We start from the raw sequence: 25,840 nt of genomic DNA on the forward strand, positions 1-25,840 counted from the left end.
TTAACCATTTCAAATCCTACGCCCTTGACCCTTAAGCACAAACCAAGGAAACTATAAGGGATGTACATAAAGATATTTTTAAAAAGATGTTTCCTACAGAAATATCTGTAAATATAAATCCTGGAAGTAGCCACAATATCAAGTACTTTGGAATTAGTTAAGTAAATGATGGTATAACCACGGAATGAAATACAGTCATGCATTGCTTAACAATGAGATATGTTCTGAGAAATACTTGGTTAGGCAATCTCGTCGTTATGTGAACATCATAGAGTCTACTTACACAAACCTAGATGGTATGGTCTTCCACACACGCGGGCAATATAGTGCAGCCTGTTGCTCCTGGGCTACAAACCTGTACAGCACGTCACTGTACTGACAACTGTAGGCAACTGTAACACAGTGTTGTTTGTATATCTACACATATCTAACCATAGAAAAGGTATAATAAAAAATATGGTACTATAATCTTACAGGACCACCATTGTATATGCTATCTGTCATGGATCAGAACATCATTATGAGGCACATGACTGTATTTACAACCATTAAATATGACATAGCATATTTTATAATATGGGAAAGTTATAATATGAAGTGGGACAAACAAGTTTACTTGGCAATGTAATATAATCACAGGTATCTAAGGTAATATAATGTATAGCAATGTATAATACAATGTAACATAAAGCAATGTATTTTTTCCCATGAAATGTTTTAATCCAGCATTGGTTAAAGATAAAATAAAAAAAATACATAGAGGAGATAGGAGGCAGCTGTGTGTCACTATATATAACATATGTGTGTGGGGGGGTGTAGTATTTAATGTAAATCTTGAGAAAGAATTAGCTTGTTGACAATTATTAATATTATAACAGAAGTATGGGAAAATAGCTATTGCCTCATTGGGAAGATGAAGAGTAAGTTAAATAGCCTCATGCTAGTGGCTTCAGGAACACTGAATACTTAACCAGCTGGTCAAAGTTCTAAATCAGGTTTAAGATTATACATTTTCTGCTCCTTTAATCATTATTGAAATATCTCTCTTAAATCTATTCCATGTTGACCCAAGAAGCTTTCCAAGATGTTCAGATGTTAAGGACAAAGTTTTCCATTTGGTCTTCTAGTAATATCGTTTCTAACAAAGGTCTATAATGACACCAAAGCTTGAAAAACATGTTTCTTATTGTATATTAGAATGTTGGTTATACAAAATTACATTCATTTACTTTAGCCATAAATGAACTCTCCAGACTTGTGATAATCAAACTACTTCTCTATTACTCAGCTTACTGATCCTATGTTGAATAAGCACATTATTATATATAAATATTGCATAGTCATAATGCATTCTTATCTAGCTTTCTACTCTAACGCCTGCTTAAAATGGTGCTTCTAGCAGATTCAAATCCCCATGCATCAAGAAGCCCCTATCATACACAATTCTTTTTTTATGCCAACATTAAAATAATAGCAACAACATAAGAATATACACTAAAATGGGTAACAGTAGTAATATCTGGGTGGTAAGATTACAATACATTATGTCCTTGGGATTTTCTGTATTTTTATAGTGTTTCATTTATTTTATTATTAGTAGTAGTGGTAGTAGTAGTATTTTTAATGAGAGAATGTCTCTGAGTTTTCTTTTTATCCTTATACCTAATTGTTTGGTGAAAAGCGCTAACAATTTATCGAATGACCAAGGGCAGACTTCTTAAAAAAAAAAAAAAAAAAAGTAGGCATTTCAGATTCAGAGTTTCATTGCCAAAATAATCAAGTGTGGGCTCTTTTTCAATCAGCAGTTTAAGGATTTGGTGTGGGATTTTTGTGCTCTAAAGCAGGGTGGGGGAATTATTTTTATCTGCAAGAGCTTGTATTCTTAAGCTAAAGTCTTTCCATGTCTAATCCTTTAAATATCTAGAGTGTTGAGCATTTTCAATGTTAGAGTCAGAAGGAGCCTTAGAAATCATCTAACCCAAACTCCTTACGTTAGAGGACAGGACTCAGGAATTTTAGTGAAGTGACCAAGGTTGCTTGATGGATATAACCCTACATTTCTTAATTTGAATATTCTTTGCATTCTACCAGGTTGTTTCTGTGCCCATGGGGAGAGGCAGCGGGAGGGAATAGCTAAGGAGAGGAGGAGCCCCCAGTGTCTGGCTCCCCCTAAGCAATATGCTCAAAGTGAGCCATGTTGGAACCCACTCATTATCCACTGTACACCAGAGAGTCCCAAAACATTGTGAAGACAAGCTATTTATTTTCTCTCTACCTTATCCACACTCCTCTCGTAAAAAAAAACAAGACCAAACAAAACCTAGGAGAACACTAATGAGGAGGAAGAAGAACATGCTGGAAACACATAGAACTCTTGCTCTGGCACAGTCCAGCAAAAGGGGTGGGGTGGGGATCATTCTTTTGTATTATTAAAGATCTTTGGGTGCTCATTCTCTTGTTCATTCTTTCTCTTTTTAGCAGAACTAAGACTCTGCTTACTTCAGGAAAAACATTTCAATAAGAAACAATTAGCTATTAAAACACACATGTTGTCTAACTCAAAAACAAAAGATGAAAGGATTTATCCCCCATGGAAAAGTTGCTGCCAACAAAACTTCCTCTTTCTATAAAGCACAAACCCCCCCCCCCAGCTTTTTCTTTCATCTGGAATGTCACAAAAATAGTAAAAACTATCAAGGGCCCTTATCCTTGCTAAGGATCGTGGATTGCCTCTCTAACAGGGGACTTGTAGATGAAGAGCCAATGAACTGGAACTCACAATGTAATTGCCAACCTAATTGATAGTTAAGACAATGCTATAGAATAGCTCCTGTTTATACAGACAAGTTCTTTAACAACATTAAAGGTTTAATGTTGTCATAAATTTTAATATAATATTTTAAATATAAGTGAGTTAATCATTCTCAAAAGTAAATTTACTTAGCTGAGGAAGAAATCTCCGACTTCATTAGTATTCTCTTACATTGATAAATTTCCCTTTGTCACATCTGAGGGTTTACAGGATTGGCACTGGCTTTAGCTACAAAAATGAGTCAAACTGATGCATATTCATCAAATGGCTGCTCTATACAAAGTGATGGTGCTTGTCTTGGTTCTTTTACCAAGGGGAGTGAGAACTTAAGCAAATCACAGCCTCACTAGGTGTCAAACTAGAAAATGAGAGATTTTCATTAAATGATCACTAAGGCTTCTTCCAGCTTTAACTAAATGCAGTTCTGTAATTTTTACATGTTTTGAAAACACCAGATATTGAAGAGCATGCCAGAGAAGTATAACACCCAGCACTTCCACTCAAATGCGTGGAAGGTCCATGTTAAAATGCAAACATGTCATCTGGGAAAAGATGGCATTAAGTCATCATCAGCCATCACCATATGATAAGACATTTCCATCCAGGAGGAATGAGCTCCAGGCAGCTACAGAGTCCCCAGGAAGAGCAGTTGCCAGGAAGAAAAGGATTGAAGCAGGCATTACAAATCAAGCACCTATAGAAGCTGGGCAAAGAACATAAATAAATGGGGAGAGGTGGGTTGGAATTATGCAAAAATGAAGAGCTGCTCCTCAGCTCCAGTTAATTGTTGCTTTATAGGAATGTAGGCCCTGGGTTATCTCTTCTTCAGGTTCTTCCAAAGATAAATCCAAAAAATATGTAAAAACTCCTGAATTTTGAATATTGATTTAAAATATTTTAATGTTATGTGAGCCAAGTATGTCTCCACACAAGATACACCTGTAGGACACCAAATTTGAGGGCTCTTATGTGGGGCACTGTACTGCCAGGAATATAATATAGTGATGGGGCAACATGGCCAATGGGAGGAGGGAAGCAATGCGAAAAGATGGAGGCAGCCAAAACTATATCTGAGGTTGACTCTGCAGAGGGAATTCGGAAGAGCAGGCAGAGTTGGAGGTACGAAGACATTAGGACAGGGGTTCTAACCCTTTGCTGGGGTCATGTGCTCTATATGAAATTCTGATAAATGCTTTAGAGATTTTCCCTAGAAAAATAAACGTACGTGAGGTAGACAATAATGGTCCCCCAAAGATGTCCATGTCCTCCTCCATGTTCCTCCCCTGCCACGTCATCTTACATAAAGGGGACCGTGCAGATTTGATTAACTTAAGGACCCTGAGACAGGCAGATTTTATGAGTGAGCCCTATCTAATCACGTGAATATCTAAGATCAGAAAATCTGTCCCACCCACGATCAGAAAGTGGGACCATGAACCATGGAATGTGGGCAGCCCCTGGAAACTGGAAAAGGTAAGGAAATGGGCTGATTCTTCCCCACTGATTTCATCCCCAGAAAGGAATGCAATCCTGCTGACAGCCTTCTTTTGGCCCAGTGAGACCCATGTTGAAATTCTATCATAGAGAACTATAAGATAATAAACTTGTGTTGTTTTAAGCCACAATTTTGGGGTCATTTGTTACAGTAGCAATAAAAAACCAGCAGAGTATATACACACTCAAACTCTGGCAAAAACATTCACGGACCTTCCCGAAGCTTATGTACAGACAGAAAAAGGCTCCTTGTGCTAGAAAGAGCCCAAGATACAACATGAGAGCTGTCAGAGCTATCAGTATGAAACTATTTGGCATGCATGGAAAGATCAATGCCCACCTCATGACCTCAATCAGCTTCAAAATTTCACTTCTACAAAGATGGGTTCATTCTCTGAACACTGCTCCTCTAAGTGTCACCGAAACGATGTGTGACCCGTGGTGGCATCTGGCTACAGAAAGATCTTTCTTCCTTTTTTTATAGTGTGCATTATGTTAATAACTTTCTCCCCTCTCCCACCCCCAAGAAGGCGGCATTTTACACCTGCTGAGGTTTAGCCTGGCTTCTTCCCTCACTCCAAGCCAAACCTAGGTCTGGTGTGTCCTGTTACAGTATCACATTTCTATCAAGATCCTGTTCAGCAAAATATGCCCAGACCTGGCCAGATGCTGGCTTAAAACAGAAGAGGAATGTTATCATCAGGAATGTGAGCTACCTGATTCAAAGTTGTTTTTAGCCTCAGATCTCATTTCGCCAGTTCATCACATTTCACAATCCCTATAATATTTTGAGATGGATTTTTTTTTTAAGTTCCTTTAGAATGTCCCTGGGTGACGCCACGATGGTTGTGATAAATAACTGTAGTTTAAAGGTTACCTGCCCAATCCAAATAGCAATCTAACAGCGCTAGACATAACTGGCCTAACAGCACTTCTGATCTGTGACTTAGCACCAGATCCTGCCATTGCTGACACCGTTGCACAGAACATTCTGGAAGGCTGCTAGCTCAGAAACCTAGGTTCTTTGAAAGTGTGGCATGGAGGCTGAGTGGGAAAAGCAGAAAAGGACAAGAAGGTACTTGGGATCCTATGGAGGTTGCTAAGGGGTAGAGGAAGAGAGACCAGATCTACTTTTACAAGGAGAAGGAGACAATCAACCAGGGACTGGAAGACAATCCTGACTTAAGGAGGAAGACTGCCCAGGGACCATGTATTTTCTTTTCCTGGCACACAGAAGAGGTCTGGGAACCTCCTAAACTTTTACACAAACTTGTGTGTATGTGTGCATCTCTTTCTGAGGCAGGGTGCCATAGATCTCTAAGAATATAAATAAATTATAACTCCCCTGCTCATCCCCAATATAAGAATTGCTACTCTATATGTTCCCTAGTAAGCCTAGTCCCATGCAATACTGTTAGCTCTCAACTAGTCATATGTAAAGCATTCCCACCACAAAATCCTATTGAATTTCTGCATTGCCCTCTTACAACAGTAAAACTACCAGTTAGCCTTCCCACTGTAGGTGGGATACAAAATGCTTTTAAGTTTACCGAACATCAAGCATCTTTGAGAAGGTTAACTGCTAATACCATTTTTCCTAATTGGCCTTTGTCAAATATCCACACCCAAAGGAAAACTATATATTCCATACATAAGCATGAATAACTTAAGTGTGAGTTTTGTTTATTTTGCTTTGCCTTTACACTATTTTGAAATATGCACGGGAATATAATAGACCTTATTCTTGCTAAGAGAGGTAGTCATCAGGCTGGTGGATCATTGCCTAAGTGGATTCTAGCTAGCCCAAAACAGCTTTATTATAACAAGGCCTCAAATAAAAAGGAAAACATCCTGATCAGTGGAAAAATGACAAGGTTGAGTCCAACAGGTATTATCTGTCAAGTAAAAATAAACAGATAAGAGATGGCAACTTGTGAGGAGGGTTATTAAATGTGCCCATAAGTCCACTTGGATAGTGATTCACCTTACCTTTGGGGTTCCATGATTCTAAACTTAGTATAGTGGATATTTTAATGCACAATTACATAGCACGGCCAGTCTTCTCTGTAGCTGTTGATTCATTTAGACTGTGATGCCTTAGAAAAAAATTCTAAAGGTCATGCTCGGAAGCACAGCCCCCCTTCCCACTGAGAAAGGGCTATGATTACACCGTACACAAGATCCTACAAAGACAGCTGACACAACTAGCGGCTGAATTCTTTCTTCTGTTTATTTCCAGAAGAGACTTTCCATAGACAGCTGCAATGTCGGGCTCCTGTCCGAATGTCATGCCAACTTTTCTGCAGGCAGCTTTCTAAACCACATCCTTGCCCTGGCTCCAGGGCAGTCTCTGGCAGTGTACTAGGGTACAGAGGCCACCTGTGGGGCTACTTTAGGGCTGAGGTCTCACCTGGACAACATGACCACACTTGGGTCAGCACAGAATCCACACCTGCCATGCTGTAATCAGACATTTGTATTAATAGGTTCAAATTCTGGCTCAGCCTTTTTCACTTGCAAGTGTCTTAACGTCTATCAGAGTCAGACTCCTCCATAAATTGGGACTATGAGTACTTAGCTTTATGAGGAAGTGGAGAAGGCCAAATGAGAAAACATGTAAAAGTAGTTGGCATGGTGCCTACATGGTCATCATGATCACAGAGGAAAACCTAGTCCCCTTTAGCATGGACTAAAGGGGACAGAATGAATGAAATTAGCATTTCTTTCCAAGGGCAGGACCCATCTCCATCCCTTTTTGAGCCTTAAGGTGGATTATCTTCAAATAGGAGACAGAGAAAGTAGGTCATTTACATGTCGCTTAAACTCACTCTGGGGTTCTCCTTCTAGGCCCCTCTAGGCAGTTTCTCTGACTGTAAGGAATGCCAACGAAAGTCAGAAAGCCTTGACTCTTGCACACAAGTGAGCATTTCTGGGAAAGGAGCCCCAGGCACAGTGCAGCTTCTGACACACAAAAGGCCCACCTTGGTTGAAGTCGCACTGTTTCTTGGCACCTGAAGGTATTGTTTTGTGGACTCTCCTGAGCTGGCGCTCCTGCCTTCCCCTGATACTCTGACTGGCTGGGCACCACGTGCTCTGTCTCCTGCAAGAAGAAACAGCAAAAGTCCGTGAGCTGTCGGCAGCGATCAGTTCCTCAGCATTCCTTGGCTGGGAGGCGGGTATCGGGGCAGGGGAGCAGCAATACCTAACGCACTCTACTGACTGCAGTATAGGAAGAGAGCCCATGCAGTGGCCTGAAATTTAAAAAGCCTCTTTCTATCAGTCACTGCAAGATTACCGAGTAAAGAAAAAATAGTAATAAATCTAACACCCAAAAGCTATGATATAACCATACAATGAGAACTTTATGGACATCAAAAATGATGCTATAGAAGAATATTTAATGAATAGATACATCTGAAAATACAATTCATGGAACAATATTTATAGCATAGGCTCATTATTGCAAAAACAAACATAAGTATGAACATTCACACACACACACACACAGGGATAAGGTAAACCAAAATCTTAACAGTGACTAACAACCTTGAGATCATTTTTGTTTCTTTTGGGGGCTCAGATATGCTTTATAAATTTCCTACAATAAACAGACATTTCTATAATAAGAAAAAAACTTTTAAGTTAATGTGAAAACTAAAGAACAAATTGTTTTTATAAGTTCCAAGCTTTAAGTGTGCTTCATATCTCTCACCCCCTGACTCCTCCCCACCAACACCCTGTAGCCACTGGCTACATACACCGCATCTAAAGAAACCACAACAGCGGTCATCCGTGATGCAATCCACTCATTAATTTAGAAAACCTCCCGAGTGCTAAACTCTCTAGAGAATATCATAAACACACCCAAGCTAAAAACAATCTGGATTCAACACAAAGGCACACAGACACCAAAAATGAAAGATTCATACATGTCCAGCCATTGGCCTACTATAATCTTTGAGCCATGCCAAACCTCTACATGGCAAATTTTCCTTAGAGTAAAATAGCCCCTCTTTACATGGTCAATGAGATACTAAAACAGAAATCCACGAGAGAGGCAGGCACAGAGAAAAGGCCATGTGAGAAGCTGGCTGTCTGCAGGCAAGGAGCAAGGCCTTAGAAGAACCGAACCCTGTTGGCACCTTGATCTTGGACTTCAAGCCTCCAGAACTGATAGTCTCTGGAAGCTGGAGGAATTCTATTGACTCTTGTCAATGACCCTCATGGCTACATTTTTCCCAGTGAGGATGTGCTGGGCCACCGTTACCATGGCGAAGTCACCTTTGATGATGGTGCAGAGGAGCTGGTGTTCACCAATATGGGTGTCCTCAGCTGAGGTGGCCATGGGCCCTGCAGCACGCTGGATTTAGTGCTGGGCTTGAAGGCAAGATGTCCCAAGGTCAGCTTAAAACTGGGAAAAGCTGGTGAGAAGCTTGGTCTAGATTTCCTCAAAAGAAGATCACTTCTGAAGACCACCCGACAAACTGACCTTTTTAATGGGATTAAAGCACAATGCCTGAAGACCACCCAACAAACTGACCTTTTTAATGGGATTAAAGCACAATGCCAAACTAAAGTAAAAATAAACAAAAAACTCAAATACTAACAAAATAAAACATGAGAAAAAGGAATAAATAAGAAAAAAATGGGAGAAGGAAAAAAGAAAACAAGAAAAAAAGAAAAAGGAGAAAATAATTGAGAAAAATAAAAAATACTAAGAAAAAGGGAAAAATGAGAAAAATAAAATTAAAAATAAGGCCAGGTGTGATGGCTCATGCCCATAATGCTAGGACTTTGATAGGCCAAGGCAGGAGGACCACTTGAGAACAGACGCTTGAGACCAGCCTGAGGAAGACTGAGACCAGATCTCTATAAAAAATAGAAAAATGAGCAGGGCATGGTAGTGTGCACCTGTAATCCCAGCCATTCAGCCACTCAGGAGGCTGAGGCAGGAGGATCACTTGAGCCCTGGTGTTAGAGGTTGCAGTGAGCTATGATGATGCCACCACACTCTAATCCGAGCAACAGAATGAGATCCTGTCTAAAAAAAAAAAAGGAAAAAAAAGAAAGAAAGAGAAAAAGTTAACATAAATTTAAAAAAAATAGAAATCCCACAATGCCAGGAAAAAACAAGCTAACTGTTAGGCCACTGAAAACCAGCTTCCTGAGCTAGAAAGACGGAAAACCTGAGCTCAACCAGGGATTTATAGAGGTGCTTGAAGTTCCGTAACAGTGGCCTCTTAGGAGGTCACAGTAAGAAAGGGACCTATCCCAGCTGGGGCTAATCTGCAGTGCTTTCCTCACTTCTTGGCCTCCAGAACCCTTTACTCTTAAAAAAAATTGAGAACCCCCAAATAGCAACACATTTTTATTTATGTGGGTTATAGCTATCGATATTTATCTTATTAGATATTAAAACCTGTATGATGCTTCATAAAAAAAAAAAAAAGAAAAGAAAAAGAAATCCATGGGAAAGTGGTAGCTGCAGATGGCTGCCATCACACAGGCAAAGTATTCAAGTGATGCAGTGAATCTGGGTCTCACTGTGCAGCGTATTGTGGTGGCAACAGAGCCCCAGCCCCTCTTTTAGGGATGCGGGCTGAAGTCACTAAAAGTGCCAATGTGTCAGGTGTCTTGGAAGTCATGTTTCCAAAACACTAGAATGACCTCACGAGGCTATTTACCAAGCAGTCATTACAGCCGCTAAAATAAAATTATACGAACGCCTTCATATCAGATGCGTAAAGTGGGGAGGTGGGCAGAGCTATGGGAAAGGAATGAGTTAGACCTATAGAGATCCCTTCTTCCATTCCTCCAAGCCTCCAGCTTCAGGCAAGAAGACAGTCCACAAGAAAAGCTTCCATTAGTATGCACTAATTCCCAAGTCTCAGCAGTTGCTTGTGAAAAATCCTACAGCTACCCAAATACTGGCCAAATTCCCTCACCCAATGGTTTTATGTGAGATGTCTCTGCTTGCTACTTGCTAGAAGTACGACCTTGGCAAATTACACAAATAATCTGGGTCTCAGTTTCCTTGTCTGTAAAATGGGGATGGTACCACCAACCTTGCAAGGTTTTTAAACAAGATGTCATTAGAAACTCTCCCAGTGCCTGCCAGCCGGAGGCACACAGCAAATAGGAGCTATTGATGATGATATTTCTTTTATAAAAATTTCCTTAAAGCTCAATATGCTGAACGTAGTGCTCAGTAAACCCTTGGAGACTTAACCCAAATGGGTTCAGCAAAGGAAAGCCTATTTTTGTGGTAGAATGCTGGTTTTACATTTCCATACTAATATTGATATTCTTTTAAACATCATATTTGGAAACCTCAATAGCTGCAGGCCTTAAGAAATGGCCCTTCTGAACTCTGAAAAGCTTAAACCAAAAATTTCCATTTTATTAAAACTTTACCCTTTTAGGAAATGGTAGTATTGTTTTTTGTTTTTTGTTCAAAGATCATATGTTATCTAATTCTTTGAGCTCTCAGGGTTGAGAAGAGTTAGGGAGACCACACATTGTTGGCCATTGGATTCCCTTAGATGTAGGATTTATCTTAGAGATGAATAAGACAGTTTTTGGAGAAAATGCTCCCTTAATCTGCTCAAGTCAGAGATCTCAAAGCACTGCAAGATCTCAAAGCACTGCAAGAGGAGAAATTTTCTCTGGAATGGGTGGAAAAGGAGTATTTGGAGCTGATGATCATGTCTCTGATTTAAATGGAGAAAAAAGTGGTACGACCCTCTATGTTTCTTTTCCCCCACTAAGAATTTCAAACCTCAAGATGATACAGAGAGTTGGGGAAGAATGAATAAGGAGTTTGGTATAAACCATCCTGCATACTGACGAACAGAGCAGTCTCTGGTGTGAAATGTATACCTGAGAATAGACAGGCTGCTCTTCCCAATGCCAAAAAGTTAGAACCTGCTCCAAAGTTCTGATGTTCACCCTCCTCAGATCAGAAACCCAAGTCCAGCCTTCCTCAAAAAAAAAAAAAAAAAAAAAAAAAAAAAGCTGAATTTGTTCTTCCTTCCAAAAATCCTTATGAGCTTGGAAAATCTTTCGTTCATAAGAAAAAGTGTGAAGATTTTCAGTTTAGTCCCTCCCACTACATTATCTCTTCATGGAATGACCCCATATGGGCAAATAGCCCCAGAAAAGTTCACATGAGAATGAACTTCAAACGATTCTAAATTCAAGGGTTTAAGTCTTACAACTGATGTTCCAGGCAGCATGGGGCTCAGACAAGACCTCCCTACTGTGCCCCAAGTGACTTCCTGACTCACAGAAACCATGAGAGGTAATCTATGATTATTGCTATTTTAAGTTTTGTGGTTATTTGTTGTGCAACAATAGATAACAAAAACACATTACCTTTCCTCTATTCTAAGATAGCATTAATTATAAAAGCCACCATCATTTTGATTAAATAATAGCCCTTTATGGAAAAAAAAATAATGCCACATTAAATGCACCCATCAATTTAAAGGTACATTCAGAAATGAGAAAGGGGAAAGCCTGAAAGATGTGTGTGTTGGCGCGGAGGAATTACAGAGCATGCCCAGCAGAGCATGGCACCTGATGACCCAAGAAGTTCTGTCTCCCGGCACACCCAGGAGAGCAACTCCAAGAGTCTAATGTGGAAGACCCAAGCACCTCACAGGCAATAGAGGAGGAAAACCCAATCCTTAGCTGCCCCATTATTAAAAAATAATTTCAAGGCCGAGTGCGGTGGCTCACACCTGTAATCCTAGCACTCTGGGAGGCCGAGGCGGACGGATTGCTCGAGGTCAGGAGTTCAAAACCAGCCTGAGCAAGAGCGAGACCCTGTCTCTAGTATAAATAGAAAGAAATTAATTGGCCAACTAATATATATAGAAAAAATTAGCCAGGCATGGTAGTGCATGCCTGTAGTCCCAGCTATTCGGGAGGCTGAGGCAGGAGGATTGCTTGAGCCCAGGAGATTGAGGTTGCTGTGAGCTAGGCTGACACCACGGCACTCACTCTAGCCTGGGCAACAAAGTGAGACTCTGTCTCCAAAAATAAATAAATAAATAAAATAATTTCATGCTTTCCTTTAAAGGAAAAAAACAGAAGGACAAGGTATATCATCTTATTGAATTAATAGAGCAGTAGCTTTCAAAGGGATTGTGCTGCCATTTATTCATAAAGATACAAAGGAAAAGATACAAAATGACAACAGTAGTATTCAGTCAAATGTATGTGCTTCCATTACAGAGATTTAGCCAGACGCATGAAAGACCAGGGCTCACTCTCTTGGTGAGCCCACATCTGTGTTCCAGTTGGACTCCACTGCCTGGCCAGTGTCAAGGTTAACCATGGCTGCCAAAGAAAGTCCTAAGAGTAATAACGTACGTATAGATGATTGAGAGTTAATACTTTCTTCCCATGTCTACCCCCTACCCCAAAGGTAACAACATCTGGACAAGAAATAAAGAACACATTTGGTTACCTTTGCCCACTTAAACTTCATCCCATCTTTGTGTGAAATTGAGTGCAACGGTGAGCTAATCATGCAACATTATAGCAGCGTGTTTATTCTGAAACAATTGAGATATATTGTTACCTAAAAGAAAAGTTGCTACTATATACCAAGCATTTTGATAGTTGAGAGGGTTATACAAAGGTGAATAGGACATCCCTGCCCCCAAAGAATTTTAAAATCTACTGTTTGACATAGAGTGTAAGAGGGCAGAGTCTAACTTCTTACTTCTGTGTTAATGTGTTTGTCAAATAGTCAGGTCTAAGCTGACCAAGGGGGACAAGGGATGGAGAAGCCAAGATCCTCTGCCCTATGCTTGTCTTCCTACCACCTGCCAGGTGTATCCCAGATGGGTACCTGGAAGAAAAAGCATCCTACATTTTTTCCTGCTCTTAGCCATTTCCTTTACCCTCTATGATATCCCCAATGCGTCCCAAAGTCCAGCCTCAGTAGAGTGATTTGTTGGTTGCCATATCCAAGGGACATCAGATTGGCTAAACTCTGAGATATTTCATAGCTGCCCATAAAACAAATGTCATTGGGGTTATTTTCTGATCCATGGGCAGAGGCTAGAATAGTGTGCAAAATGACAAGGGAAGAGATGTCTATTAACTTGAGAGGCTCAAACCCCAGCTTAGGTAAGAAAAAATTAGCGATCCCTAAGCTAGAATATTAAAACATGATATTTTGTCCTTGGGATTTTAGTGAGTTCAGCTGACTCTTGTAAAACTTGGGAGAATCTAGTTTTGATCCAATGGCATGGTCATTGCTTTAGGCCCTTTTGTACAAATTGCCCAATTTGTACAAAATCATGGCCCAAATGAAAAACAAGGATTTTCCATCCTAATCTCAGTTCTTGCTCATCTACTCTTGCTTGATAAATCAGAACGGTACTTTTTTTTTTTTTTTTGAGACAGAGTCTTGCTTTGTTGCCCAGGCTAGAGTGAGTGCCGTGGCATCAGCCTAGCTCACAGCAACCTCACACTCCTGGGCTCAAGCGATCCTTCTGTCTCAGCCTCCCGAGTAGCTGGGACTACAGGCATGAGCCACCACGCCCGGCTAATTTTTTCTATATATATTAGTTGGCCAATTAGTTTCTTTCTATTTATAGTAGAGACGGGGTCTCGCTCTTGCTCAGGCTGGTTTCGAACTCCCGACCTCGAGCAATCCGCCCGCCTCGGCCTCCCAGAGAGCTAGGATTACAGGCGTGAGCCACCGCGCCCGGCCCTACAGAACGGTACTTTTGAACCTCAAAGATATATGTATGCTCTAAATCTTCCTTCCAAGATGTAATCAAACAAAACACCAAATTTTTTCATGTTTCTACCCTTGAGGTTTTTTCTTTGTCCATTCTATTCCAAAGTGATAAAACTTTATTTTCTTCACCGCCAGCTTAATTATTAAATTAAATGGTTTTATAAATAATCACTCCATTGTTAATAAGCCTTGTATTTATAAGAGCATGTGCTCTCAAGAGCCCTAATTATGACATTATTAACATATTTGATATCTCTGTAGATTGGAAAATCATATATATTCAATAATTAAGATGAACAAGGGAAAGTGTTATAAATATATCCTATTCTATATCACCCTAGCATTCCTCTTACCTTAAACTTGCACATATCTCTGAAAGTGACTTAAAGTTCTTTTGAATAATTGGGGGATTTTGAAGACTTTTACCCCCTGATTAAAAGAACTATTAGATTATTACATTTATGTAATAATTGGGACAAAGGAGGCGATGGAAGAACTGATTTAAATATCCTTTCAAAAATGTGTGTTCATTTTTAAAAATATTCTCCCATAACCTTAACATTTGTACCCCCACAATATGCTGGGGGAAAAAAGAAAGAAACAGGGCACTTAGAAAACAGTTTCTTTAGACCTATTTTTAAAAATCATTTCTGGCTCCCTTAGTCATTCTTTCAGCAAAGAAATAAAATAAATCATGGAGGAAGGCAGGCATAGCTTTTCAATCCACACAAATCCATGAAGTAGAATCTCCTCTTATCCTATTTCTAAAATCTGTAACATAGAGATATTACTTAGTTTACTGTTTTGTTGTAAGAATTTCTAGTAAAAAATAGACATTCAATTATGTTGTCTATCTTATCCACTTTCCAAATCTGATAACATTCACTAAGTTCTGTATCAGGTACTAGACTAGGCACTTTTTACCTACATTTCCCCATTTAAAACTGAGGAGGTAGGTTTTCATCTCTTGGTTCTCCCAGTGAGAAAAATGAAGAAAAGACAGGTGACTTACCCAGGCCAGAAAGATGGCCTTTTATGCAAGAGATGCCTTCCTGAAGACCTTGCAAAGTCTGACTAACATTTATGTATTTTAAAATGATTCCCATGACAGAAGATACTGGATATCTCTTTAGCTGCTCACCAGCTAAAGTGGAAATATTTTAATAAAATAAACACAGCCTACAATTCCATAGACCCAAACAACTTTGAAAGTATGCAGTGCTTGATCAATGTGGGGAACTGCATTATTTCAAGTTGTTTGCATTAAAGGAGACAATAAGTTATAATCAATATTTAATTCAAAACTGCATAGAATATAGGACCACACTCCGAGCTTGAGTACCCAGATCCTCCCCTTAATCTCCTAAACCCAAATTCAGAGTTCTTCCCTCTATATATTTCAACAACCTGAGTTTACTATAGAACTGAGACATATCCCATGCAAGTCAGTGTGAACACAGTCACAGCTAACAAAATGTAACAGCTGGGGTGGGTGGTATTCAAGTGTAAAATCAATAAGAGGACACAATAAGAGTATAAAAGAGAGTCAGGAGGCATTTGGGTTTTCAGTAGGGTTTGCTTTTTTTTTTTTCTCCTCCACACCACGTGGATGAAGGATACAAGGGACTCTGAAGGGAGAGAGATTGATTCATGAAAAAACTAGTCTTCTCTTTAAGGAGCTTGTGATAGCAGGGCTGAGGGGAGGGGAGGATTTACCAGCTCCAATGAGAGGTGAGAATAGACCCCTTGGGTGTTCTGACAATGGGTGAGATTAGATCCCTTGGGTGTTCTGACTACCTGAAATCTAGCCACTGCTCTCTGAGAATCCTCAAATCTCTGCTCCAGCCCACTGAGGAAGGAATTAGGCCTTGTACAGACCTCCAACTCTCCAGTGACAACATGCCACTGAGTCTACAGAAGGCCCCACACAGGACGAAGCATGAAGGAAAGCAAAAGGCACGTAGCTCCTGATCACGTTGCTTCACTCCTTGATGGCGCTGGTATCTCTAACCGCCATGCAGAGCCCTGAAACATACTCACACTAACCTTCTAACCAGTCTGATGCCTCAAGGCTAATGCAGCTTCCTAGACTTAACCATTGCAACTCCTATTGCAATTTAGGAGCTGGCTTTAGGGCTTCCTGGGTTTCTGACCACATTTATTCACCATTCGAACAGTCCGTTCCTATCAGGTGATACATTCTGTGCTCTTTCTAGTTCCTGTCCTCAGGGAGCTCACTGTCTTTTAGTGGCAGTGGTGCTGGTGCTGGTGGGGGGGTGGGTGGCACAAACCATAAACAGGCAATTACAGTGTAGTATGACCACAGCTACAGTAGGATAAGGATAAGTGTGAGATGCTTTGGAGACATACAGGAATGACTCCAAGCCCAGTTCTTGGGAGAGGTATCACTGAAGTGGCCTTAAGGATAAAGATGTATCAAGTGGAAGAAACATAGTGATGAGGAGACCGAATGTACCAGAGCAAACATGTATAAGTGAAAGCACAGCATGTTCAAGGAACTCAGACTGAGTGACTATGTTTGGGGTAGAGTCAAAGGTGGGCATGGTGACCAATGAGGCAGGCAAGGCACAAGCAGAAGCCAGATCATACAAACCCCGTAAGTATGAAGACCTATACGTCTTAAAGAGTTTGGGCTTCATTGTATAGGCAACAGCAAGCCATTGCATATAATAAGTGAGGCATATTTAGATTTGCACTGGAAGAAGAAAACCTTGGGCTCGTGTAGCAAATGGATTAAAACAGCGGTTCCCAACCTTTTTGGCACCAGGACCAGTTTCATGGAAGACGATTTTTCCATTGACCAGGGGGTGGGGGACAGGCAGAGCTCAGACATGATGTGAGCAAAGGGGAACAGCTGTAAATACAGATGAAACTTTGCTTGCCTGCCCACCACTCACCTCCCGCTGTGCAGCCAGGTTCCTGAGTTTCATGGAAGACAATTTTTTCATGGACCGGGTGTGAGGCCAGAGGAGAGATGAAGCTCAGGTGATGATGCACAGCCCAGGTCCTAACAAGCCACTGATGGGCTGTGGCCCAGGGGTTGGGGATTAAAAGGATTAAAAGGTGAAGAGGGGAAGTCAAAGAAGGAAGGATAGTTAGATACTTAGAGCATCCAAGCAAGAGATGACTGTCACTTGGATTACAGAGGTGGTAGATAGTATGGGAGAAAAAACAATTAGCTTAAAAAAATATGAAAGAGGTAGAAACAAGAGGCCTGGGGATTGGCAGGCTGTGGTTGAATGAAGACGAGGAACGACAGAAGGCGATGCCAAATCTCTAGCTAAGAAAATGGGATGGATGTGACTGCTGCTCCCTGAGACGGACACAGGAAGAGAGAGTGTTCAGGGAGTGTTGGGTGTGAGCTGCCCCTGGGACATCCAAGTAGGCACTGATAAATAGATGAGCTGGTATCTGAGACACAGATCCAGGCTGGGAATATATATTTGGGAATGAGCATGATGGTAACTAAAACCACAAGTGGGATGACACCATCAAGACTGTGCAGAGAGGGAAGAGAAAATCTGGAATCAAACCCTGAGAAATGCCAATTTTTATGGGGCTGATGATATATTTTTAAATTAAAAATCAAGCTGCAAAATAATGTATACATAGTAAGATCCCATGGGGAGAGGGAGAGGGGTAGATCAAATGTGTATGTGTGTGTGTGTCACTATGTACATATTTTTTATGTGAGACATGTTAATTTATAAGTTACTCGATTGCTTGAATGGCTTAATGAGTATGTGTTGCTTTTTATATTGTAAAGTAAGAATATTTAATTTAAAAAAAATGTAAGAGATGGGCAGGTGGAAAGGAGACTGCCCTAGAACACGAAAGAGAGATGGGAAGAAAATGCAGAAAGTGGGTTGTCATGGAAGCTTCAAGAAGGAAGCTCATGGCTTGACCCTCCTTGTTTCATATTTCAATGGAATGCTAAAGAATTTTAACTCCACAGGGAAAATCAGAGTAAAGCAATAAACAAATGTTAGTAAGGGTGCACTCAACAATATGGCTTCTGTCTTAAGATGTCATAAATAATGATCTTTAAAATAGATGCCCCTGGTCCTTACAGTCTATTTATGTCACATTTTAATAAAGACATTCAATTTTTAAAAGCAAGGAATCAAAATCATGGCTAAATGGGACAACTGGCGCAGTGAGTCAGCCCCTATAAATGTGGCAACACGAGCTGAAGCCTGCCCACTGGAACTTGGTCCTGTCCACAGTGCAGAGGTGTGAAAGGAAAACAAAAGAGCCCTGTCATCATGCCTGTCCCCCCTTTTCAGCCACATGGCCTCCCAGGCCAATTACAGAAGCTAGGGAGTTATTTCAACTTTATAAATACTATAATTTTAAGAATAGAAAATGCTAATTTATCTAATTTTTTTTTTTTTTTAAGACACAGGTGTTTGCTAAGTTGCTCAGGCTAGACTCGAACTCCTAGGCTCAAGCGATCTTCCTGCCTCGGCCTCCTGAGTAGCAGGGACTACAGGCATGCACCACCACAACCGCATCAAGCTTTAATGTCTGTGATTTTAACATAAATTAAGTACATATGTGTATTTTAAACCACCTCCCTCTGAGTTGAGGTTTAAACTCCCTTAAATACCTCTTAATTAAAATAGAGCGTTACCCTCCCAAGAAAAGATACCTTTTATTCCCCTTTTGGCTGAGAAGGCAGGCAGCCTGTTGGTATGGAATCTCTACCATGTTATTTTCTGAAATTATTAAACTATGCCTGTTATTCTTTGCTTCCAAATCTCCCTCAATGTTTCATTTCGCAAGCTCCCTTGTTTATTTGATTGAGTTTAGCAAGAATCAAATTATTCTTTTATTCCCGAAGCAGTCAGGAGAAATATCCAATATTACCAACACGAAAATGATCCCAGCTACCAAAGCTTCTCCACTGACATCAAGCACAAGGAGAATCAGGGAATCCTCAAACTCAGACAAAGCTCCTCACTCAATGGGCAAGCAGGCGGGGGGGGGGGGGGTTTCCAATTCTACTTATTAATAAACTCTGTGGTTCTTTGTTGGCTACTTATTCGAATATTTACTGAATACTTTCCACAGTGCCAGGGACAGTGATAGCCGTGGGACTCCAGTAGCAAGCAAAACAGACCATCACTCAGGAAGCAACAGCAGCAGCAGTCAAAACCTAGAACATTCCTAGGCTTTTGCCAAGTCAGTGCAGCTTTGATCTCATGTCCGGCCTTCTGCGGTAATAATGGGTGATCAAATCAATAAGCCTAAGAGCACCAGAAGATGTCAAATATCTTGTGCAGAGCTCCCTTCTGCACTCTGAGACCGTCTCAAACCCCTCAATCCACACCCTGTGCTCTCGAAGTGCAGTCTCCTCCTTCCAGGGACGTCTGCCCCCTTCCCTTCTTATTTAGACCCCGTGGATCCTGGGTGGTCTACCTCAAATCCCATCTCGCCTGAGGCCCTGAGGCCATATCGGCAGTCCTGTCCCCGATGGTGTTTAATCCTATACAGCCTTGTGCAGTACCTGCAGAATCTGTGCACTTGGCATATGCCCCCCAAGTTAAAATGTAAGCACCCCAAGGAGGATGTTTGTCTTGCATTTCTTCCACTCTCTCAAAATGCTTCAGCACCTTAGAAAATATTTGTTTATTCATTCAGTAAGTCATAACAGGTTCATGGAGCACCAGAGGCTGGCACTAAGGAACAGGCATATGTGCATTTGGGAAACATAATGACCCCCCCTAACACACACACACACACACACACACACACACACACACACAAACACACACACACACAAACACACACACACACATTTCCACAACATAAAAACTCCAAAAATTGAGACTCACTTAGAGTAAATGCCAGATGAATTATTCCTGGAAAGTAAGAACCACAAAAAATTTTTTTTTCCACTGAAATTTCAGTTTCTCATTGCTCTCACGCTCATTGCTGTAACTAGAATCAGGCTCCGAAAGTTTGGCCAAAGGAAGGGCCTTGAACAGCTGTTTTACTGAATAAACAAGAAACTGCCAAACACTAACAGCAGCTTGCATTTGCAGTATGTAAACTTTTCAGACTGCTTTCCCATCCATTAGCATAACTTATCAAATATGTTTCTTAAATAAGGGCATGTAAGGACTTGGACAGTATTAGAGTTTTAAGTGCTTCTCCTGTCTACATTATTAGCATGCCTAACAATTTTTCATAGATGATGGCCATGTAAAATTCAACCCAGACTTTTTCATAGAAATTCTGAACAAATTTAAATCTGTCAGCTTTTGGTTTTCTTCTACAACACTGAACTCCATCCAAATGCTGAACAAAACATGGCATTAGACAAGGGCATTTCACAGCTTTCAACGCTGGGCTGTCATCATGTCCCTGTATCAACAAGGGACATCTCTGCCTTCCATTCCCTTGAACTAGCCATTGAGGATTTTAAGGCAAGCCTAACTGTTCTCGCAAAATGGGGAACAGTTAACAAAGGAGAGTCATGTCATTCCACATTCCCTTTTTAAAAACATGAAATGTCAGATCTTTCCTATCTTTACAACACACAGTTCTGGGTGCTTTTTTTTTTTGTTTTTTGTTTTCTTCTTTTCAGGCAGGCAAGAGAAGGCAGGGAAATGAAGACGGAAAATAATATTATCTCAGAAACCGAAATGCCTACATAGATTTCAATTTCACAGAAACTTATTTAAGAAACATTTGATAACTGGGATGAAAATAAACTAAAATGGAAATGAAATATTATGTACTATCCCATTGCAAACTAAAAACAAATGAACAACAATAAGAAAGCAAATCCTGACAAGAAAATTATTCTAAGATATCTAAAAAGAGTAGACATTTTGAACATAGCGGTATCTTATGAATGCTTAACCTTCACTTGCATTTTAACAGTAATTCCAAATCTTTAATGCTAGGTAATGACAACCCCAGTAACATGCAAGCTGCTAGGTTTGGAGGATTGGGTTTTACAAACATCCAAAATATTAACCCTCTGCTAAAAGGTCTCCATCTTCAATGTTAGTATAAACCAGGACTAACTGTACAGAGGCCAACTTTCATCTTATGAAAGGCTGCAAAAACAGCCTGTATATCTAATTTTTCCATTAATAGTCATTAGGACCTTTTATCTCTAAGTCTTTTACCAGACTCCTTAGCCACAATATATTGGTCCAAAGGTGGCCTCCTTTAGAAAGCATGCTTCCTTCTGCACAGTAAGATCAGATGATACATACATGTGGACTAAACTGAAAATTCTCAGTAAAGTAACTCATGGAAAAATTTTTATGTGGACCTGGGAAAAGCCTAAGAAAGACCTAGCAGACTGAAATATTAATTGTAGCACCACTCACTCTGAGGAATTTTTAAATTTGGAAACCTAGCAATTATCTGGAATGAAGAAAGAGCTTAATACCTAGAACATCTGAACTCCAAAGCATTTGGAGCTCCACCGACAGATATCCAGCATCTCTAACCCAAAGATCACACCCTTGTGCTTCAAGCTAATTTCCATGCAGTTTTAAGATATGGGAAGCCCCAAAGGAGATAGGGTTCCACCAAGGGAATGATGTTGGGAATAACTAAAGAAAACCCATGAGAAGAGATTCTGAAATTCCGGTCACATCACTTCCCTAAATCAAAGTGTCTACTAGCTCCCCAACTGCCTGCACTGTTTCTTCACCAGGGGATGGGAATGGCAGACACACTAAGTGCTCTGCCAGGGGATGCAAGCCCACAAGGCACAAAATGGAATGGAAGCCCCATGAGGGCCACACTCTCTCACTGGACTCATTCTCCATAATGTCACACAGAGGTATGCAATAAATATTTTTTCAATGAGGAATTATTAATATGGCATCGTGTCCTGGAACATCAAATTTAAGTAAACATCTAGAGAGAAAAAATAAAGAACCTTTTTCCATTAAAACAGATATGTTAATAAACTGCAGCATGCTCAAGACTTTTCACGATGACATACATGTGCCAGAATGTATGTCAATAGATTCTTAGCTTCAAACAATAGAAACAAACTTTAAATAATTTAAGTAAAGAATGAATTCACTGAGAAGCTTACAGAAAAACCCAAACGACTGGTAAACGAGACAAGGGACTACTAGGCCAGGAGTACAGCAAAATTATGCTCAGAACTGATCCAGCGTGGACACTCCTGCCACCCTGAGCACTCCACATCTCTGATGACACTCACCCTAAGACATTATGTTATTTTATTTTTAAGAAAAAAGTAAATAATGCTGCTTATAAGACTTCATCACAACCCTGATTATAAGAAGCATCCTGATTTGGGCAATATTAAAGTGTTGGAAACATGAATCTTAGGACTGATGTAGAGTGGTCAATTCTGCAGCATGCAAAGTTCACATCACACAACAGTGGGCACCACCGTGACCACCACTCACAGTCCAACTTGCTTCACCCACCCCTCCCTGCAGAGCTGACTCCTTTGGGCTACAGGCTCTCAAGCCAAGTTGGGGTGGGCACCTCTGCCTGGGGGCACCTAGGTTGTGCCACTGTCCTAGCTCAAAGAGGGGCTAGAAAAGCAAATACTGGCATTCTCAGATCTTATAGTGGGGAAAAAAAAAAAAAAAAAAAAAAAAAACTTCTGCTCTTTTCCCTTCTGTGGGAAATTCTCCAAGTACAAGAACAGAGTTCAGATGCTTGGCAGCCAAAATAGAATGACAAATCTCCCCTATAGGGAGATTTCAAAGAAACTCCCTCTTATGGTAAAAGTTCAGTCTCCTCTGCTGTTAGAACTTAGACACAAATAAATGTTTGAGAAGTGCCAGAAGGAGAAAACTCCTCAGGAAGGAATCCAAGGCCCTCACAATCCAGCCCTACGAGCTTCCTGTCCAGCTTCCATCACCCCACCCTGTCCACATTCTACCGTCTGGGGATGACAAATTAGGTGGCAGCTCTTGAATTGCCACTATCACTCATGTCTTCACTCCCCATGTGATTCTCTCCTCAGCTTAGAAAACCTCCCTCCTCCTGCAATTTTCTCTACTTAGATAGCTCCCATTTCAGAACTTAGACCAAAAATCACCTCTTGTGTAAACTTTTCCATGTAGCCCTATTTTTGTGATCTTTTAGCACTATGTATATATAGTGAGATATACACTCACTATGTTTGAAAGAAGAGGGCCCCACTCGATATCTGAACAAAAAGCTGAATTCATTGCTTGCTAAAGTAAAGGAGAGCTGCGCTTTAAGAGACATTCTCCCTGGGCAAAGCGACGATAGCTCGTCCTATATAGGGTTTGGAGACCCTTAGAGTTCAGGGATTGGCAGACTTCCAGAAGCTGGAATATTTAGATATTAGTTTACCTTCAGCTGCAGAAGCAAAGCTGGAGTGGGAATGTTGCTGACTGACTGACGTGTAGAAGCATGTGCACCAAAGTTAAGCTGTTGTTGATTGGCTTTACAATTGCATGTGTTGGCAGGTGCATGGACTGGCTAGCTTGCAGAAACAGAAGTGACTGCTGAAGCCAGTTGTTACTGATCAACTTAAACAGATGTGGAACAGGTTCTGATTACACTGATCACCATGGGCATGGAACAATCAGACTTTTCCTAAGGGGAAAGGAACTTTTCATTTTCATTCTCACTATTGTGGCAATGTATTATTAATAGGATATAATACCCATACTCATAGCTAACATTCTAACATTTGCTGAACCTTACTATGTACCAGGCAGTATACTAAGTACATGACAAGGATTATTTCATTTAATCTTTCAAACAACCTAATAGGTGAGTACTGTTATGTCTCATTTTCCAGATGTTAACCTCAGGTGCCTCACTGGGATGCAGGTACAAACAGAATGACAACAGAGCTGTGCTCTTACCAGCACACGATAAGGACTCTGCTTCCTGTTCCTATCACCGTCTCCCCTGTGATAGATGATCCATCTGCCCCAAACACAAGCACCAGATCTCAGCTCTCTTTGTGCCAAACTGCAGTGGTTCACAGCCTCTCTTGCAGAGGCACCGTCAAATGTCTGCTGCTACAGGAACAAAGATACAAGGTCTCGGACCACTCTGATACTTCAAAACCCAGTCTGAGAGTCAATAAACTCTGCATCTTGCCATCTAACCATGCCACAGTTGTTAATAAAACCAACATCCTGAACAAACTGTTCACTGCATCTATGATTTTGGGAAAGCAGAGCCGTAAGATCATATATTCTACCTGGTTTCCAACTATTAAATTCTTTGTAGCTAGTTCTTCATCTTTGATGCAACTACTAAACCTAAACAACTGGTCATCAACCTGCATCAGCATCCCCAAGGTAGAAATCCTCACTTCTACTATTTCCACAAGGTGTACCGCCCTGTGGTCACTGTACCCCATCACAATATCCTCCACCCACCTGTCTCTGCCCTGCCAATCTACTCAGCACTCTACGTCCTCCTGAACCAGAATCCCATCTGCTCTTGCCAGTTCCCTGCAGCAGCGAGGAGTCAGCCCATAGGCTAAATTCAGGAAGACCCTTGCATTAGTTTCCCAGGGCTGCTGCAACAAATTATCATGACTTGTTGGCTTAAAAACAACAGAAATCTATTCTCTCACAGTTGTGGAGGCCAGAAGTCCAAAATCAAGGTGTCAGCAGGGCCACGCTCTCTCCAAAGGTTTCAAGGGAAAATCCTCCCTTGCCTTTCCCAGCTCCAGTTGGTCCCTGGTACTCCTTGGCTTGTGGCAGCATCACGCCACCTCCACTCCCATCTCCTAAATATCCAGGATGATCTCATCTCAATTCTTACATTAATCATATCTGTAAAGAGCCTATTTCCAAATAAAGTCACATTCTGAGGTTCCAAGTAGACATGAATCTTGTGGGGACACCATTCAACCCACTATCCCCCTCAATTTGAAAGAGGGCAAATGGAGGCCACCTTAGGTACACTCTATCCAGCCTTATTGATGAAGCACCATGTTTGTTTTCTGTTTTTTTCCGAGACAGAGTTTCACTTTGTTGCCCGGGCTAGAGTGCCGTGGCATCAGCCTAGCTCACAACAACCTCAAACTCCTGGGCTCAAGCAATCCTTCTGCCTCAGCCTCCCAAGTAGCTGGGACTACTGGCATGTACCACCATGCCCGGCTAATTTTTTCTATATATATTAGTTGGCCAATTAATTTATTTCTATTTAGAGTAGAGATGGGGTCTCGCTCTTGCTCAGGCTGGTTTCGAACTCCTGACCTTGAGCGATCCTGCAGTCTCAGCATCCCAGAGTGCTAGGATTACAGGCATGAGCCACCACGCCCGGCCGAGAGCCATGTTATTGAATTTGATTTGGCAAATTAAACAAAATGGACTAATGGTTTTGCCCAGGAAAAGACTGTTAGTGAAACTGGCAGTTTGCGAAGCGAGAGAAGAGGGTAGGAACAGTGTGCGGAGGGCAGGCCATTTTCAAAATAGAATGTAGGTCCCAATATAGCTAAAGCTCAAAAAGGTGGCTGATCCAAATCATGCTCTTTGGGCTTGTTTGCAAAGGAAAAACCTCCTTCTAGAGAATACAACATTAAAAGGCTCAGAGACAAATCATATTTAGCAATGAGCTCACAAGTAAGTAAGAGGAAGCCAAAATAAACCAACTTCAGAAGAATCTTAGTCAACAACACGATGTGCTCAAAGGTACAGCATGGCCGCCAGACACTGTCATCAATTCTAGGTGTGGCATTTCTGAAATTTTGGCCAAACAATGAAACATTTCAATGACAGAAAAATAAAACAATGCTC

At 40.9% G+C, this 25,840-nt stretch overlaps 1 protein-coding gene across 3 annotated transcripts in view; it reads right to left on the reverse strand.

The window, feature by feature from the left end:
- The window catches only part of FAM13C (family with sequence similarity 13 member C), a 112,687-nt gene that overhangs the window by 66,616 nt on the left and 20,231 nt on the right, over window positions 1-25,840 (reverse strand). For all 3 annotated transcript variants that reach the window (XM_012762822.3, XM_020280507.2, XM_020280506.2), the window contains one exon: window positions 7,288-7,406. In XM_012762822.3, coding sequence (XP_012618276.1) covers window positions 7,288-7,406 — 119 coding nt within the window. The remainder of the gene's footprint in view (window positions 1-7,287; window positions 7,407-25,840) is intronic.

The sequence above is a fragment of the Microcebus murinus genome, chromosome 14 (assembly GCF_040939455.1).
Source record: "Microcebus murinus isolate Inina chromosome 14, M.murinus_Inina_mat1.0, whole genome shotgun sequence".
NCBI lineage: Eukaryota > Metazoa > Chordata > Mammalia > Primates > Cheirogaleidae > Microcebus > Microcebus murinus.